The 15,986-nt window shown below is 40.0% G+C and overlaps 1 protein-coding gene across 1 annotated transcript in view; it reads right to left on the bottom strand.

Moving 5' to 3' along the window:
* col7a1 (collagen, type VII, alpha 1) overlaps positions 1-15,986 on the bottom strand; it is a 46,511-nt gene that overhangs the window by 6,289 nt on the left and 24,236 nt on the right. Inside the window, exons 71-109 of the mRNA XM_008319949.1 lie at positions 15,942-15,977; positions 14,748-14,873; positions 14,047-14,256; positions 13,931-13,966; positions 13,799-13,843; positions 13,553-13,669; positions 13,393-13,464; positions 13,221-13,265; positions 11,578-11,613; positions 10,137-10,172; positions 10,013-10,057; positions 9,862-9,894; positions 9,716-9,778; positions 9,556-9,591; positions 8,891-8,971; positions 8,725-8,793; positions 6,672-6,707; positions 6,488-6,547; positions 6,337-6,381; positions 6,213-6,248; positions 4,934-4,969; positions 4,793-4,852; positions 4,586-4,711; positions 4,435-4,506; positions 4,163-4,198; positions 4,009-4,068; positions 3,871-3,915; positions 3,487-3,522; positions 3,244-3,279; positions 2,756-2,812; positions 2,601-2,672; positions 2,349-2,420; positions 2,183-2,218; positions 1,997-2,077; positions 916-969; positions 624-677; positions 461-523; positions 323-385; positions 94-210 (exon numbers count right to left, since the gene is read on the bottom strand). Coding sequence (XP_008318171.1) covers positions 94-210; positions 323-385; positions 461-523; positions 624-677; positions 916-969; positions 1,997-2,077; positions 2,183-2,218; positions 2,349-2,420; positions 2,601-2,672; positions 2,756-2,812; positions 3,244-3,279; positions 3,487-3,522; positions 3,871-3,915; positions 4,009-4,068; positions 4,163-4,198; positions 4,435-4,506; positions 4,586-4,711; positions 4,793-4,852; positions 4,934-4,969; positions 6,213-6,248; positions 6,337-6,381; positions 6,488-6,547; positions 6,672-6,707; positions 8,725-8,793; positions 8,891-8,971; positions 9,556-9,591; positions 9,716-9,778; positions 9,862-9,894; positions 10,013-10,057; positions 10,137-10,172; positions 11,578-11,613; positions 13,221-13,265; positions 13,393-13,464; positions 13,553-13,669; positions 13,799-13,843; positions 13,931-13,966; positions 14,047-14,256; positions 14,748-14,873; positions 15,942-15,977 — 2,439 coding nt within the window. The remainder of the gene's footprint in view (positions 1-93; positions 211-322; positions 386-460; positions 524-623; positions 678-915; positions 970-1,996; positions 2,078-2,182; positions 2,219-2,348; positions 2,421-2,600; positions 2,673-2,755; positions 2,813-3,243; positions 3,280-3,486; positions 3,523-3,870; positions 3,916-4,008; positions 4,069-4,162; positions 4,199-4,434; positions 4,507-4,585; positions 4,712-4,792; positions 4,853-4,933; positions 4,970-6,212; positions 6,249-6,336; positions 6,382-6,487; positions 6,548-6,671; positions 6,708-8,724; positions 8,794-8,890; positions 8,972-9,555; positions 9,592-9,715; positions 9,779-9,861; positions 9,895-10,012; positions 10,058-10,136; positions 10,173-11,577; positions 11,614-13,220; positions 13,266-13,392; positions 13,465-13,552; positions 13,670-13,798; positions 13,844-13,930; positions 13,967-14,046; positions 14,257-14,747; positions 14,874-15,941; positions 15,978-15,986) is intronic.

A 15,986-nucleotide genomic window follows, 5' to 3' on the forward strand; every position in this document is an offset into this window, starting at 1 on the left:
TTAATCTTCTCTGTTGTTATGACGCTCTGCTTCTTGATTTCTAACTCAAAATACATCTATGTTAAACTTGAAACCTAACTAATCTAAATCTACCTTTTGCCCCTGGAGACCCTCAGGACCAGTAGCACCAGGGGGGCCCGGAGGCCCACTCAAACCGGCAATCCCATCCACTCCTCGGGGACCTGGAGGTCCAGGGAGACCTGAAGGACCCTGAGAAAAGGTTAGAAAAAAAAGCATGTAATTATTGTAGAACTAAGATAAAGTTCACCATCTGATAATGATGGTTAGGGTGAGAGAAGGAGAGAGAGAGAGGGTGACTCACCCTTTCCCCTTTGTCTCCCTGTATTCCTTTGTTTCCTGACAATCCATCAAACCCGCGGTCTCCCTTCAAAGCCAAACAACAGCAGTCAAATCTCAGTGTGACAGATCATTTTGGCTGTAATTCAGTAGGAGTACGTACCTTGGGGCCCACTAGTCCTTCTTTTCCAGGAGTACCAGGTGCACCGGCAGGTCCAATATCACCCTGAGAAAACAAGCAGCAAACACAAGATGAGAAAAAAAAAATCACAAAACCTTTAAAGCCCTGTTTTAATGAGAGCACATTTCCAGATGGTGAGTCATACCTGTTCACCTTTTCTCCCCGGCAGGCCGGCTCGTCCATGAATACCGCCGTCTCCCTGCGCATTTACATTTTATCAATACACCGATCACTTAACACATGACTCATCTTTATCTGAATAACTCCACGGATTACAGTTTAACATCCCACATTCCTTCTCTGGTAATGAGTTTTACACGACAGCAGTGTAATTATCGCGCTGTTTGTGTACAATAATCTGAATGCAGAGTTTCACCCGTGGCTGCCACTTCCTCGTCTTCCTTCTTGTATCATTTCTGCTCCGGTCTTTTTCTCACCTTGTCTCCTTTGGGTCCGTCGCCTCCACAGTTCCCCTTGGGTCCTCGGTCACCCTGGAAACATAACAAAAACACATGTTGATCAGTGGCACCTGGAGAGAGACCTGTGAGTCACAGAAGAGGAAAGAAAGGAAAAAAAAAAGCTTCAAAATGGGAAAAACAAGAGAGAGAGGGTCTATAGATGCAGGCACAGAAGCCCCTTCAGCCGCCACTCACTCAGGGTGACTCACATCCGTGTTACGTTTGCAGAGAACAAAGTTTTCGAACAGCAGGTGATGAAGAAGTTTGCAAGGACTTTTCTTTTTTATTTATTTTAATGATTTTAGTTCACAATTACCAGTCAGATATAAACAGCACTGGTTCATTTTATTTTGTTTTTTTTTTCTTCTCTCTACAAATGTAGATCCCTTTTCAAAATTTGATAACCTGATGTTGTGCTGACAGTTTTCCTACAAATAAAACACTTAAAAAATATTTTGCGGTGTCTATAGAATCGCAGTATATTGCAATATATAGTATTGTTGCCACTGTATCGTGATACGTATCGTATTTGGCCAATTCTTAACCCTACTTATAAATATTCCTCTATAAGTGTTAATCTTGAAACAAGTGCATATTTCATTACTTACATGTTGTGTTCAGGGTTCAGGGTATGTCAGACTTCCTTTTGTTCATGTGAACGCTGGACTGTCCTGCCTGCGGTCCAGATTGTATTTCTATTATAATGTTTTTTTTTTTAAACACTAGGAAACGACAGACTAACTACAGACAACGATAGTCCAATGATGTTACCTGAACGAATAATGATATTCCGATATAAAACCAGCACGTCGCTAGGTTCTGTGGTGGTTTTGATTGGTCCACTTATTCTAATGGGATTCAAATAAAAGAGTAAAACCAGAGAAATTGGCCTTCCATGGTCGAGCAATCCTTGCCGTTAGGTATTCATTATCACACTGGGATTCAGAGGCGACGTCTCTGCAGGGATGTTTTTCTATTATAGAGCTAACAATGTCAGAGCCATTCCACTGTTCTCACTCAGCAGAGTAAAAATGATTGCACACATGGAGACTGTAACTACCTTGACCCCCCTCATTCCCAGAGGACCAGTCACTCCCTTGTCCCCCCTAAGCCCAGATAGTCCATCTTTTCCTGGTAAACCCTAGGAAAAAAAAACCCACCATGCACATTAGTAACAATCTGTAAAAAAAAAAAATAAATATTATGATTAAACTCATTTTGCAAGAAGACAGAAAAAAAAACACACAGCTTCTCCTGGTACTCCAGGTTGGCCAGCTTCTCCCTGCGGAGACAGAAACCACAATTACTGTAATTATAATGACGGCAATTATTACCCTCACTAACAACCGACTCCCACCGTAGTTAATCACGATTCTGACTGTATCGCAATCCAATGCAATGACATGACTCACCTTCTGTCCACCAGGGCCACGAGCACCAGGGAATCCACCCGATCCCCTCTCCCCTGGTTCTCCCCTCAGCCCCTGATGTTTGGCACATAGATATAAATATATCAGACAATCATTTCACGTTGATTATTGATGACATCTACACGGTGACATTTCATCTGGAGTCTAAGTCAGTGCAGTGTACCCAGTTACCAGAATGTCAAGCAAACGCAGGATATAAAAGTTTAATCTAGAATGACTACATCTAGAACCTACCTGCTGTCCTATTGGACCCTCTTGGCCTTTTGTTCCCTTTTCACCCTGAACACCTTTAGGCCCCCGGTCGCCCTGGAGCAAAAACATTTATAGTGAAGTGACATTGGAAACAGTGACAAATAACAATAACATGAACATCACTGAGTTTGACTGACTGTTTCGCCTTTGTTGCCCTTTTCTCCAGCCGGCCCCCCCACCAGCACCGTGTCCCCCTGTCAATAAAAGAACATCTCTGAACAAACAATCACAGCATTTGAGAATTTTAACATTTTTTTTCAACATATTATTTTAAATTAGTTATTTACAACAATGTAAGAAAATATGGATACACTGAAATATCACTATGTTTCATTTCACAATAACACATTATTGATCTGATGTTCATTTTCCTACAATTAAATTGTTAAAAAAATATAAAAAATTGTATCGCAACACATCGCAAAATATCGTATCGTTGCTCTGTATCGTACAGGGGTGTTTTTGAGGATTTATTTTCATTTCTGTCTCTTGGAAATAAAACAAAATATTTGCCATGTGTTTATAAATTCAATAAAAAAAAAATTGTCTCTAGAACATTTTGAATCAACTCAATTCTGTCCACATCCTGTCAGTGTTACAGTCACAGAAACAAAGATGTTCAAACCTTGTCTCCTTTTTCACCATGAAGTCCAGAATCCCCCTGAACAAAATATGAGAAAAAAATAAAAAAAACATGTCCTGGCGAATCAATTTAAATCACAGCTTAACAGCAGCACAGAGCTGACAGCTCGCAGCTACAGCAGCAGCAGCTTCTGTTCGATTGGCAGTTCAGACTAATGCAGTGAAAATAGGAGCAATCACACATGAAAATTGGTGGAGGAAAAAAAGAAAAAAAAAATGTATTTACCTTCTCTCCGCGAATACCACGACCCCCTTGAGGACCCTGACAAACACAGGTTCATATGACTTTACCAAGAAAATGTCAACCAAAATGATGTTACATCTCATCATAGTTTGAGGAGTTAAAATATGACACTTGGCTTTCAATTATTACTACTAACTGCAATACAAAAAAAAATAAAAATTTTTCAAACATGTTTTTTAAAATGTTTCAAGGTATAACATCTTACATCAACAACTCAATTTAATTCTGGTAAAAATAGGCAGACTTGTTTTCTTTTTCTAATCTTTTTAGTAAAAAAAAAAAATCTATATATTTACTGTTGACCCTCTAATCAATAAAATTATTCACATGCTTTCTTTTTCTAGTAAAACAAATCTATATATTTACTGTTGACCCTCTTTCTCCATCCAAACCGGGGCGACCTTCCTCTCCCTAAAATTAGAAACAGGAAGAATTACAATGAACATCAAACTATTTCTTTTTTTATCTCCAGAGTAAAATACATATTTGATCAAAACAGCTCACTCTGGGTCCTGGATCTCCTCGCTCTCCTCTCGTACCAGGGACACCAACACCAATCTCTCCCTGGCAACAGAAAGGAAATGAATATCCTTAACTATAACTAGTCCACAGACATTTAAGCATTTGGACAGAAATATGTGTTGGACTAGTTAAGAACCTTGTCTCCTTTGCCCCCATTGGTACCAGGAGCGCCCTTGAAAAGAAAGAAAGAAAAAAAAAAAGAGATAGTGATCTTAAACATGATGAATTTCATCAACATATTTAAATCAATTCTTTACAAAATTATTTGATCTCATCCTGATATTCTAATGCTGAAAAGACTGAAGTAAATTTGTGGTAGTTTTTTAACTTGTGTTCACTGGAGACAATGGTTTTGTCCTCAGCCGTTAACTCAACTCTGCAGTGTCATGAGAAAGACGTCAAACTCACAGCTTCTCCAGTGGGTCCAGGAGGACCCGCCGGTCCCACATTTCCAACACGGCCAACGAAACCTTGAAGACCCTAAAAACAGAAAAAGCGTCATTTACACCACTGTGGTGAGTCTAAAAGTCAGGAGTATGTGATGAATAACTGAACTGACCCTCTCCCCCGGGGGTCCTGGAGGTCCAGGTTGTCCATTCTCCCCTCTTAGACCAGGTTGCCCTGCAGCACCAGTTTTTCCCAGTGGTCCTGGAGGACCGGCAGGACCAGGAAGGCCTGGGTCTCCCTGGATTGAAAATGAGATGTACAGATGTGATACAGTTACTGTAGATCAATGACTACATGAATCACCTCGCACCAAACTCACCTTCAGACCTGGAGGACCGTCTCGACCGGGAGGACCAGCCAGTCCGATGCCCTTTTCACCCTGAAACACACAGTTTGTTATAAACCGACTTTTTCACCCCAGGGGCAAATGTTAAAACCCACAAAGTGAATGTTCACTGACCTTATCTCCCTTTGGCCCCGGAGATCCCTGTGCCCCCTGTGAGCAAAGAGGAGTGAAAAATAAAACTGACTTTGCCAGGAGTTTGAAGGTTTAAAGGTTTTTAAGGTTTAAAGTATTATGTCAAGTATAATACTCCATTTTCATTGGTTTGTACTAACAGTGCTGCAGTTGTCATCACAGTTCAAACGCTCTATTAACCTCAAGGACGACGCGTAATCAAAAAACTCCTCAGTCTTCTGAGAAAATTGATCTCAATTACGGCTGACACTTTCAGATAGAAAGTCTAAAGACTTCACCGTTTAGCTGGAATTAAATCATTGGACTTTGAAGTAAAATAATCAAGACCAAGAGTCCAGTTTTATAAATCACATTCAAACCAACGACCTATTATTGTCTTTTTTTCATCATCATCATCATCAGGAGGTTTTAAACAAAAATCGATCAAACAAACACTTCAATAAAGAGTAAAAAAAATAAACCTGACTTTGAATGTTTTTGAACTGTTTTTGCAGAAACAGAGTCCGTGTAGAAACCACTCCACACCAACAAGACAAACACAGGGACCAGAGATGATCTCGCAGTAAAGCAAGCGTTCTAACCCCTCCCGTCCATGTCTGGCTGAATTAAACTCACAAATCGCATCATAGACGTTGACATTCAAATGTGTTTACAGCGCCACCTGCACTACCGCCAACTTCTCTTTACTCGTGGATTTCTTTTAAGCTCACAGCAGCTGGAAGAGAAAGCTGACAGAGGACTGGTCCACCTGTGAGGGATCTGAGCACCATACAGGAACGGCTGCTTGTTGAGAAGGGTAAGAACAATACCTGCGTTTAGGTTTTTATCTCCATAACTCACCAACGACGTCAGAGAAAATTTATCGATTGCTTTTTGAAAGACATTTTTGACATGGCTTCAGAGCTCTTCATACTAATAAAAAAAAACTTGCAACATTGACCCCCTACTGGAGTTATAGGGAAGTGACATGTAAAATGTGGAACAGCATAAGATGAATCCAAATACTGTAAACAACATCCATAGTTAGTTTAAAACATAAATCCCATCACTTAATAAAATATTTAAATACATTTTAGTTCCCAAAAGGACAAGTGTATACATTTAGACCTCCCCTCATGTAGAGTAATCCAAATACTGTAGACAACATCCATAGCTAGTTTAAAACATAAATCCCCTCATTTATTAAAATATTTTATAACATTTTAGTTTCCAAAAGGACAAGTGCATACATTTAGACCTCCCCTCATGTAGAGGTACTCACATCTTCTCCAGGGTCTCCAGAATCACCATCTTGTCCCTGATAGGATGACAAAAGAATGTGGTCAGCATGTCGTTATTTATAGTAATAATCAATGTGTTTTATTCTGGAGTGTGAATAAACTCACTCGTTCCCCTTTGCCCCCAGCGACACCTTTGTCTCCTCTATTTCCCTGAACGACAGCAGTTTGAGGAGAATTTGTCAAAAATTATCATAGTAATGCGATTCCGTAATTGGAGTGACCTTGGGTATTGACCTTGACCTTCACGCAGACTCACCTTCTCTCCAGGCAGACCCCTCTCTCCTGTGAGGCCAGGTAGAGTGTGACCGGGGGGGCCCTGCATCAAGTACAACCAAAATTTAAATAAATAAATAAAATAAAAATTGCTACTTTATTTGAAACAGTTATTCAACAGTAAAATATGCAGCACATCAAAAGTAATGATTATTGCAGTGACTCACGATTGCTCCCTTTGGTCCAGGAGGTCCTGCAACTGCCTGTGAAAATGGCAGTAAAACTGTAAATGTTCGTGTTGATTCAAAGACATAATTGTGCACCTAAAAGCCTTGACATTCAAATTTCTTGTCAACCCAACTAAAGACTAAATGGACGGATGTCAGCTGCAAAGACAAGCACCAAACGAACAGCTTCTACTGCGATCCATCGTTGCACTTACTCTAAGTGACCGTCCAGAGCTTGGTGCTCAGCTGCCGACACTTTGTTCATTTTTTTTTTTTAAAGAAAGTATGTGATGACTTTGACACACTTTGTAACGTGTGCTTCCTGCAATTTTACGGTCACCAAAATGACTATGTTCAAAAAAGGTAAGATTACGGTAATAAATGAAGCCAAGAGAAAAACCACACAGAGATATAGAGTTTCTCAGAGGTGTTGAGTAACTGTGACGATGGAAACTGCCATGTCACTTCAGCTGTGTGTGTGTGTGTGTGTGTGTGTGAACAAATGGTGGAGCTACGGAGCAGATGGCCCCTTGGAGACATGTGGACTAACTGGTGAAATTACCGACAGCACTACTGTGGTGCTGTCCAAGGTGCTGAAGCTCAGGCCACGAGCACTGCAGGGACTGAGGAAACTGAGGACATCATTAAAAAATGTATGTCACAACCAAAGACAAGAGGGAAGGATCACACATACAAACTTCACCGTGTGGTGTTGTCCCAACGTCTGTAACTCACTTTCAGTCTCAAACCTAAGCTGCATGTCGTATAAATGATGTGTTAGCATACATTAGCCACGTTCCAGTTGAGCTGGAGTTTAGTGGAGCAGCGTAAATCAATAATAATCTATGGTTAAACAGCCATTTTAACTCCCTGATCCTAAAATTACACTCATGTTTGGTCACGTAGCCTGATATCCTGCTGATATGAAAAAAAAAACATACTTTGTTTTTATAGCTTAATATAAAAACTGCCATTGTTATTGTTAAACAGTGGATTTTAATGAAGCAAATCATAACTAATAACTTTGCTCATGAGCTTCATATTAAACACATATTAACACGTCTAGTTTTGATCAAAAACCTCAACGTTGACATTCTGAACGAGCACGAGCGACTCACTCCTAAAAGTCCTCTCCTGCCTCATTTTCCTGTCACGTCTGTTATCGGTTTGACACTGTGTCACACACCGTATTATTTATACCTACTGTACATTACAGATAAATTGCAGGGCATATGACAATGTGGCCGTGCTGATGCCAAACCAGGCCCCCCATGTGTAGTGTCAGTTTGCCAGTGTCAGTGCTGTAATATTATGCACAGATTTATTATGCAAGGACTCCGATTCATGGTGGGCTGTACTGTTATTTTTAGAGCAGGAGTCACTACAACTGCATGTAGATCTTCCCCCTGATTTTATTCAGTTTTCCACTGAAAATAAAACCCAGGACTGTATAGTATGGATTTATGTGAGAATAATGACTCACAGGTGGGTTAAAAATATGTAAAACAGTCATTAAGATTTGACCTTTATCAACAACAGTCATTTGATAGGGAAAAGTCTAACTGTCCAACGGGCTGTGAAACTATGACGGATGGAAGAATCGTGTATTTTATAAACTAGTCTGTTAGATATAAAACGCGTGACTTTTATCTTAAGTTGAATTTCATTTGCACACACACACCATATTTAGTGTTCATTTTACACTTTTCAAGCTCAAACAAATAATTACTCAAACAGAGCTTTGTGTGTGTGTGTGTGGTGCCACATTAGCAGCACAGACAGCACCAGCCCCAGGTGGACAAACACCAGCTGTCTCACACAGACCTTCAAAAGAAAACTCCAAATACGACCACCTTGTGCTGCGTATCAGATTTTAAAAAATCCCTCACATTAAAGCAGCTAATAAAAGCACATCAGACGTGTTTTCCTATGACTCCAGGCGACGTATCATTATATCTTGGACTGAATCAAATTAAACCGACCACATGCCCAATAACATTCATCCAGCATCCATTTTGCCACAGGCTCTCCTGTAGATACATCATGTTCTCACCTTCCCTGGTGGACCGCTGTCCCCCTGCTCCCCCTTCAGGCCAATAGAGCCTGCAGGTCCAGCGATGCCCTTAAAAAAAAAAAAAGAAATCACACAACAGATCAGATCTTACACACACACACACGGTATAAAGAGCACAATCCAAACTACACACACACACACACACCTGCTTTCCTGGTTTGCCAGGAATTCCTTCTTTTCCAGGAACACCATCTCTTCCAGGAACTCCAGGTTTGCCTGCTTCACCCTGAGGAGCAGATAATAATAATAATAATAATTGAGTCCCTCATTTGTCCCACAAGTCTCTGCAACACAGGCTGAAACAGGAGGCATCATTAGGGACTCTGTGGCTCCACTGGGAATCAAACTCATGACTCTCTGCTTGTAAGGCAGATGTGCTAACTGCTACAATAATAATAATAGTCTTTTTTTTTTGCTATCCAAACTAGCCATGGGTTTTTTTTAAAAAGTTCATGGATTATGTTTAAGACTTTCCATCACTGATTATGTCATCACTTGATGAGGATTAATATTAAAATAAACTTTTAAGAACAAGAATGGTTTAGTATGGTATGATTCTAGATGTTTCCCCCATTCTTTTTTTTTTTTTTTTTTGAAGGTGAAACAAACTTTCAGATCTGTAGGACATTTTTTAACCAGTGACAGCAGAGTACGAATGTTCTGTGTTTAGGTTTCCATTTTCTAGTTACAACTCTGACGCCCCAGGCTCCAAGTATTTCTATTATTTTACACCTCCTGATGGTGCTTGACTGTGTAGCCACAGCAGCAGCAGCAGCAGCAGCAGCAGCAGCAGGATTATTGCACACTCACCACCTGTCCTGGCAGACCCGGAGGGCCTTGTGGACCCTGAAAAAGGAAATAAATACAGTAGTATGAGGAAAAACAATGTGAAAACACACCACAGGATCCAGTGAGTTACATAAAACCATTTATTCTCTGACGACAGGCAGTGATTTATGGGAACACTTACCACAGCTCCTGGAGGACCTGCAGGTCCTGGAAGACCCGTGCTCCCCTGGGCACCAGGAGAACCCTGAGGAGAGCAAACACTGATCTGTTATTCAACTCCAGTCTAGACTCCTGACTGACCGTTAACTGTTGGTGGAACAGTTTTACCTGGACTCCGACGCCTGGTTCTCCTTGATTACCCTGTTCAAAAACACATTTCCATCCCATTATGACCAGTGAGTGTGAAAATGAAAACATGAACATGAGAAAACAACTATTTAGAATATATAAAAAAAGGATTAAACAGCTGTGAATTCACCTTCACACCTGGTGGACCTGGAAGTCCTGTTGGACCCAACGGTCCCTGAATAACACAAAGCAGGACACGTTAGCATACGCTAATAGAACTCTTCTGAAGGAGTGAATACATACGTGACACTTACAGTTGGTCCTCGTATACCAGGCTCTCCTGGGTTTCCCTAAAAACACACACACGGAGAATGTTTACATGAAAGAATAAATAAAAAGTAACAATATTTTATATTAGCATGCAGTTGCAATGGGTTGGTTAGGATTTACACCATGTTGCAGCTCAAGCACACCAAAGTGTATAATAAATATATATAGTAAATATTTTACAGTAAATACTTATATTATTTTTCTAGAAATATAATACTACTAGAATATAGTAAAGTTTCCACACATCAAGTGTAAGCTAAAGAGTTTTAATACAGTTCTTATAATAAAAGTGTCTGGGTTTTTTTTTGTATTGGCTTTTATTTGATTTGTGGTTTTTACCAATAATATATTAAGAAAAAAGATTACGATCTCAAAGTAAACGCCACATTTTGGATCAACTCAAAACCTCTTGAAATACTGAGGATTTGTGGATTTTTTTTCCCAGGAACTTAATTTCAGCCCTTCATTTTGCCAAAGATTTGGACTCTTTCTACAAAGTAGGAATTCCGTGATGTAGGAAGGTTTAGCTGTTTGGTTTTTTTTTTTTAATTTTAGAACTGTTTTATTTAATCCCCCCATATGTTTTCAGAGTTTCTATCACTTATTCTTATAAACCAGATTTGAAAAATATAATTTACTCAATTTATAAATTTGTTCCAACATGAACGTACAATCTAACGGACACTATGGATTAAGACTATCATGTTTATCTTTTATCTAAAAATGCAAAATGTTCTACCAAAACAAGAAAAAAAAACAACAACAACAGAATAACAAAACAGCACATAGACAATTACAGAGTTAACCCTAAACATCAGTCCATTTCAAGGCCGTGACAGACAGACAGCAGACAGAGCTTCATGCATGAGAAGCAGACCAACCAACGACAAATTACTTTTTGGAGCTCACGCCTGTTTTAGTATTCCCCTCTACTATTGTGCTCTGGATCCTGGCATCAGCTACAGCTTAGGGTGACGGCAGACTCCCTTTCATCTTCTCGCTGCTGTTTTACGCATTAAAAATTTAACTTTAAAAATTTTAGCTCTTGCATGCATGCTATAGGGAGAGGTGACGTTGGTTAATATTTCATGAGAAACCCATCAGGTCTCGCTTCTTTCCCAGGTTGCCCTCCGCCTGCTCTAAGAAGGATGTTCCCAATACAAATGAATTAGGATTAAAGTGATGGATTTTATCCTGCAGGGCTCCTGACAGTGTTTGCATTCCAATGATGCTCCTCCTTCCAGTTTTAGTTTGTGACATATAGATATGGTGGGGTAAAAAAAAACCCACAAAAGAATTACACTTTGGTCAACTCCCAACTGTATCTGATGCCACAGAGACAGGTTCTCCCAACCCTTACTCCCTCGGGGCCTAAGCATGCCAGCCAGCCAGCAGCAGCAGCAGCAGCAGCAGCAAGGAACCTACCGGTCTGCCCAGAACTCCAGGGAATCCAGGCAAGCCCTGCAGAGGATGAGGGGAGAAGACAAGGGAAGATGGATAAGAAGAGAGAGGGGAGGGTGGGGGAGGTAGATAGAGAAGAGGAAGAAATGACAAAAATAAAAATGTAGAGGTGAGAAAGAAAGTTTGAGAGTGAAGTGAAAGCAGCACAGCTCCAAAGACTACAGTCTCAGAATCTATGAAGCCTCAGCCCAGGGAAGGGAGACGAGAGCTCCGTCGGTTTGTTCTGCTTGCAGCCGACCCAGTGCTTTAACACAGCAGGTAAGGTTTGCTGGGTGGGTAACTGGTTACTCACTGGTAGCCCTTGAGGACCAGTGGGCCCAGATGGGCCCTGCTCCAACACGAAGGGAAGGAAGACAAGACGTGTGAGAAGGACCCGAAATCTCAGGCATGTTCTTCTTCACACACATATATATATATATAGATGCAACAACATATGGAAGATTTTCCATGTTTTATATTTGGATGCAGGGAAGAATATACATTATATGGTCTTTGATTTAGCAACAGAGAAATATTTAATATTTTTTACCAGGCAGTCAATACTGATAAACACAGATATGTGAGAGAATGCAGGTGTTTTTGAATGAATGACAAGTCACTAGAAGTGTATATGTACTGTGTATATTCTGACACTTTCTCCTTTTCATTTTCCCTCTGTTTTACGCAGTATCTGCAGAGTCGACCCAGTGTGCAGCAGTGATGCCAGCTGCTGTTAAATCTGAGGAAGCTGTGGGAGGGGCAGCTCATGACTGGGCCTTAGAGGAATATTAAAGTTGATAAATGACAAAATAAAAATGTTTTATCTGTTGCTGCACAGGGAGCGCGGAGTGTGAATTCTCACCTGCCGTGCAATAGGTAAGACAATAGGAAGGGCATCGAACACAAAAAAAACAAAACTGTAAATTCTTACACAAATTGTGTAACAAAAGGGATAAAAATGTGCAATGCGCTTTTGTAATGCGGGGAAAAAAACTTTTAAAATGACTTAAAGATAGATGATGTGGTGATGAAGGGGATAAAAATGTGCAATGCACTTTTGTGATGCAGAAAAAAATGACTTAAAGATAGATGATGTGGTTTTCATACAGTACAGCAAGGATTATTGTGGTGTTGTTGAAGGTGTACAGCACCACCGCTCTCCAGTGTTGTCCAGTGTCTCCAGGTCAGTGGTCATCATTAACTGCTGACTCATGGTGTTAGTCTTTAGATTATTGTCTGTATCTTCTGTGTATTTATTTACTCATGTGTTCCTGCATACTACTGTATACCTCTAAGGCTGGTGAACTGCAAACCTGAAAAAAAGTCCTGTTGGTTTGATAATTGTGGAAAGAATAACAGGTTGTCATTTGAATACATTAAAACGTTTATGGTTAAATAGTTTCCAGTTAAAAATGAATGACTTTTTTTAGGCTGTTTAGAGAAAAAAGAAAGAAAAAAACATTCAGTCATTGAATGGCAACAAAAGAATATCATTTTTAAAATCCATTTGCCCATCATCCATCCATCCATCATCCATCCAGCTTCCGTCCATCCTTCTAAGCCCATGCATCTTTAATGGAAGTGTGGAATCTTTTCAATAAGTTAGGACTTTTTATCTCAGTTCTTACCGATTTCCCATCTTGACCAGGTTTTCCCGGTTCGCCTGGTGATCCCTGGAATTACAAATCGCACATTACAAACGTAAATAAAGTAGATTTTACTAAACATATTTCATCAATGTTGGTGCCATCATTTTTCTTGTTATCACTGCTCCCATTTCAAGTTGCATCTCAAACTCACATCTGATCCATCCCGTCCTTTTTCTCCAGTGTCTCCTCTGTCTCCTTTATCACCTTTCTGTCCCATGAAACCCTTCAGGACACATTGAAATGGACTTTTTTTTTTTTTTTTTGACTCACGCACCAAGTCCATTTTTATTCTCATTAAGTTCAAATCTTACTCTGTCTCCTTTGGGTCCTGGTGGTCCAGATGCTCCAGGCTCCCCCTTCTGTCCTGTTATCCCTGGAGAACCCCTGGCTCCAGGCGTACCAACCAGCACCGAATCAGCAGATTCTCCCTAGAGCACAATATTCTCAATGTACTATTTGCAGAAATATTCACTCTATGATATCCAACACGGCATTTGAACTCCATTTTTGCAGCAATATTCACTCTATGATATCCAACACGGACAAAGGCAGATTACCTTTTGACCCTGAGGACCGGCGGGCCCTGATAGGCCAGTTTTCCCCTTTAATTTAAGAACAAACAGCGATCCTTAGTTGAATGAAAATATGTTTTTTAAAAAGTATAAATGACATCAGTCTGAAACACTTACAGCCTCTCCTTTTTCACCTCTCTCACCCCGCTCGCCCTGAAACAAACACAAACACATGAAGTCATGCGGTGTCCCATAAATAAAAGAAAAACCTTACACCTGGTCGTTCCTTGTACCTTGTCACCTGGTCTTCCGGCCTCTCCCAGTTCTCCAGCTCGTCCAGGTACACCAGGTATACCTGGCTTTCCAGACTCTCCTGCAGGTCCGGGGGGTCCCTCGAGGCCTCGTTCTCCAATCGCTCGTCCAGGAGGACCTGCTGGTCCCACTGGACCCCGATCCCCTTGATCTCCTTTTGTTCCTCTCTCTCCGGCAAAACCACGAGGCCCCTGGTGGTTAAACAGGGGTAATAGAAATATAGAAATATAATTTATTAGCATTTAAATTTGAGTTGTCCTGATTGTATTTTTTACATAGTGATACAAGTATTTTCATATTTTCAGTGCCAATACCAATACTACATTATGTAAGGTTTCAATAGATACGCAATGAACTGGACCGATGTGTCATATAGGTGGCAGTGTTGGCTATTTTAAGTCAAGTCTTTGTTATAAATTTAAAAAAAATCATCAGACACTCATAATATTAGACAACATATCAATGAAACGTAAAAGTTAAAATAAATAATATTAAAAATATAGATAGACTTTTCTTAATACTTGCACAGTAGAGCTTTTAGACAAACAGCACAATTCAATGCACTATTTAATCTCCAAACAGTTGACATTGTTAACGTTTCAATTTTAGTTAGTTTTTCATTTTGACATCTTAAGCGCAAATCATTATAATGATTCTGAGAATGATTAAAATCAGACGTCACCTCTTGCCCAGACGGGCCTCTCTGTCCTTGTTCCCCTCTGTCTCCCTTTTCTCCTTTCTCTGGTTTTTGAAGTGCAGGAGCTGCAAAAACATCCTTTTTGTCCACAACCACCTTCAAATCAGAAACCTGGGCAAAAAAAAGTAACAGTTGAACGAGAGAACATACAGTATAGGTCCCTGATTATTATTGGTCTACGTCTCTGACAAAATTTCTCAGCAGCACCGTTGGTGAATCTCTCTGCGGTCTTTGCAGTTTGTCAGTTTGCTTTTAGACTTAAATAAACAAAGAGCCATAAACGGCCATAAACAAAATCCATCTGACAGCAGCTCTGTTTGGAACTAATTAAACATGTGACACAGGAGGCGGCTAAACATGATGTACAGCAACATAAATTTGAAAACTGTAAACTGCGAGATGACACAAGGATAAACAGACAAAACACTTGACACTAGTTTCAGCGACAGAACACAACACAAATGTTTGGATATATGTACAGTACATTTCCTTGGTTTAATGAGGGTGACCAATGACCCAAACAATATATTTATATAATATATTTATTACATGACCTGAACTAAAAATAGAACCATGTCCATGGTCCAAAGAGTCTTCATCGAGAGGAAATGTGATTAATGGCCAGACACACAAAACCAGACGTCATAAATAACAATACATCCACAGTTCTGTGTAATTTATGGCTCGTGGATGAATGTTGACAGGGGTAACGGTTGACAGAATAAATGAATAAATGTCTCCGTGGTTGACTGTATCTCTGACGACGGGAACGACTTGATTTTGGCTCAAAATGTGTAGCTGGGATCTCCTCAGATCAAACGAGTGCAGAGGAGTGGTGGTGAATTTTAAAATTTATGTCAAGCTGATTAGTCAATTTATTTCCTCTGTCCAATGAAAAAAGTAGTTTTGTGTGAACTTCAATATTTCAGATAAAATTAAGGAAAGTCCTGAGGCAAAGTGTTGACAAGGAGGAGTGGGCTCTGCTGAAAGGTTCCGGGTTCAGGAACCATTATATTTATCTTTTTATTTACCTTGGAAATGTGTTGGGACGCAGAATTTTGGAATAAAAAAAAAAAAAAAAACGTTCCAGTATGTAAAAAGAAAAGAGTCCTGGTACTTAAATAAATACTTAAATACTGCGGTGAATCTAGAACTACCCTACAAATCAAACCCACTCACCTGGATACCAAGGTTGGCCAGAGCTTTCTGTACATCCTGGTGAAA

Source organism: Cynoglossus semilaevis, chromosome 11, assembly GCF_000523025.1.
Source record: "Cynoglossus semilaevis isolate Cse_v1.0 chromosome 11, Cse_v1.0, whole genome shotgun sequence".
Lineage (NCBI taxonomy): Eukaryota > Metazoa > Chordata > Actinopteri > Pleuronectiformes > Cynoglossidae > Cynoglossus > Cynoglossus semilaevis.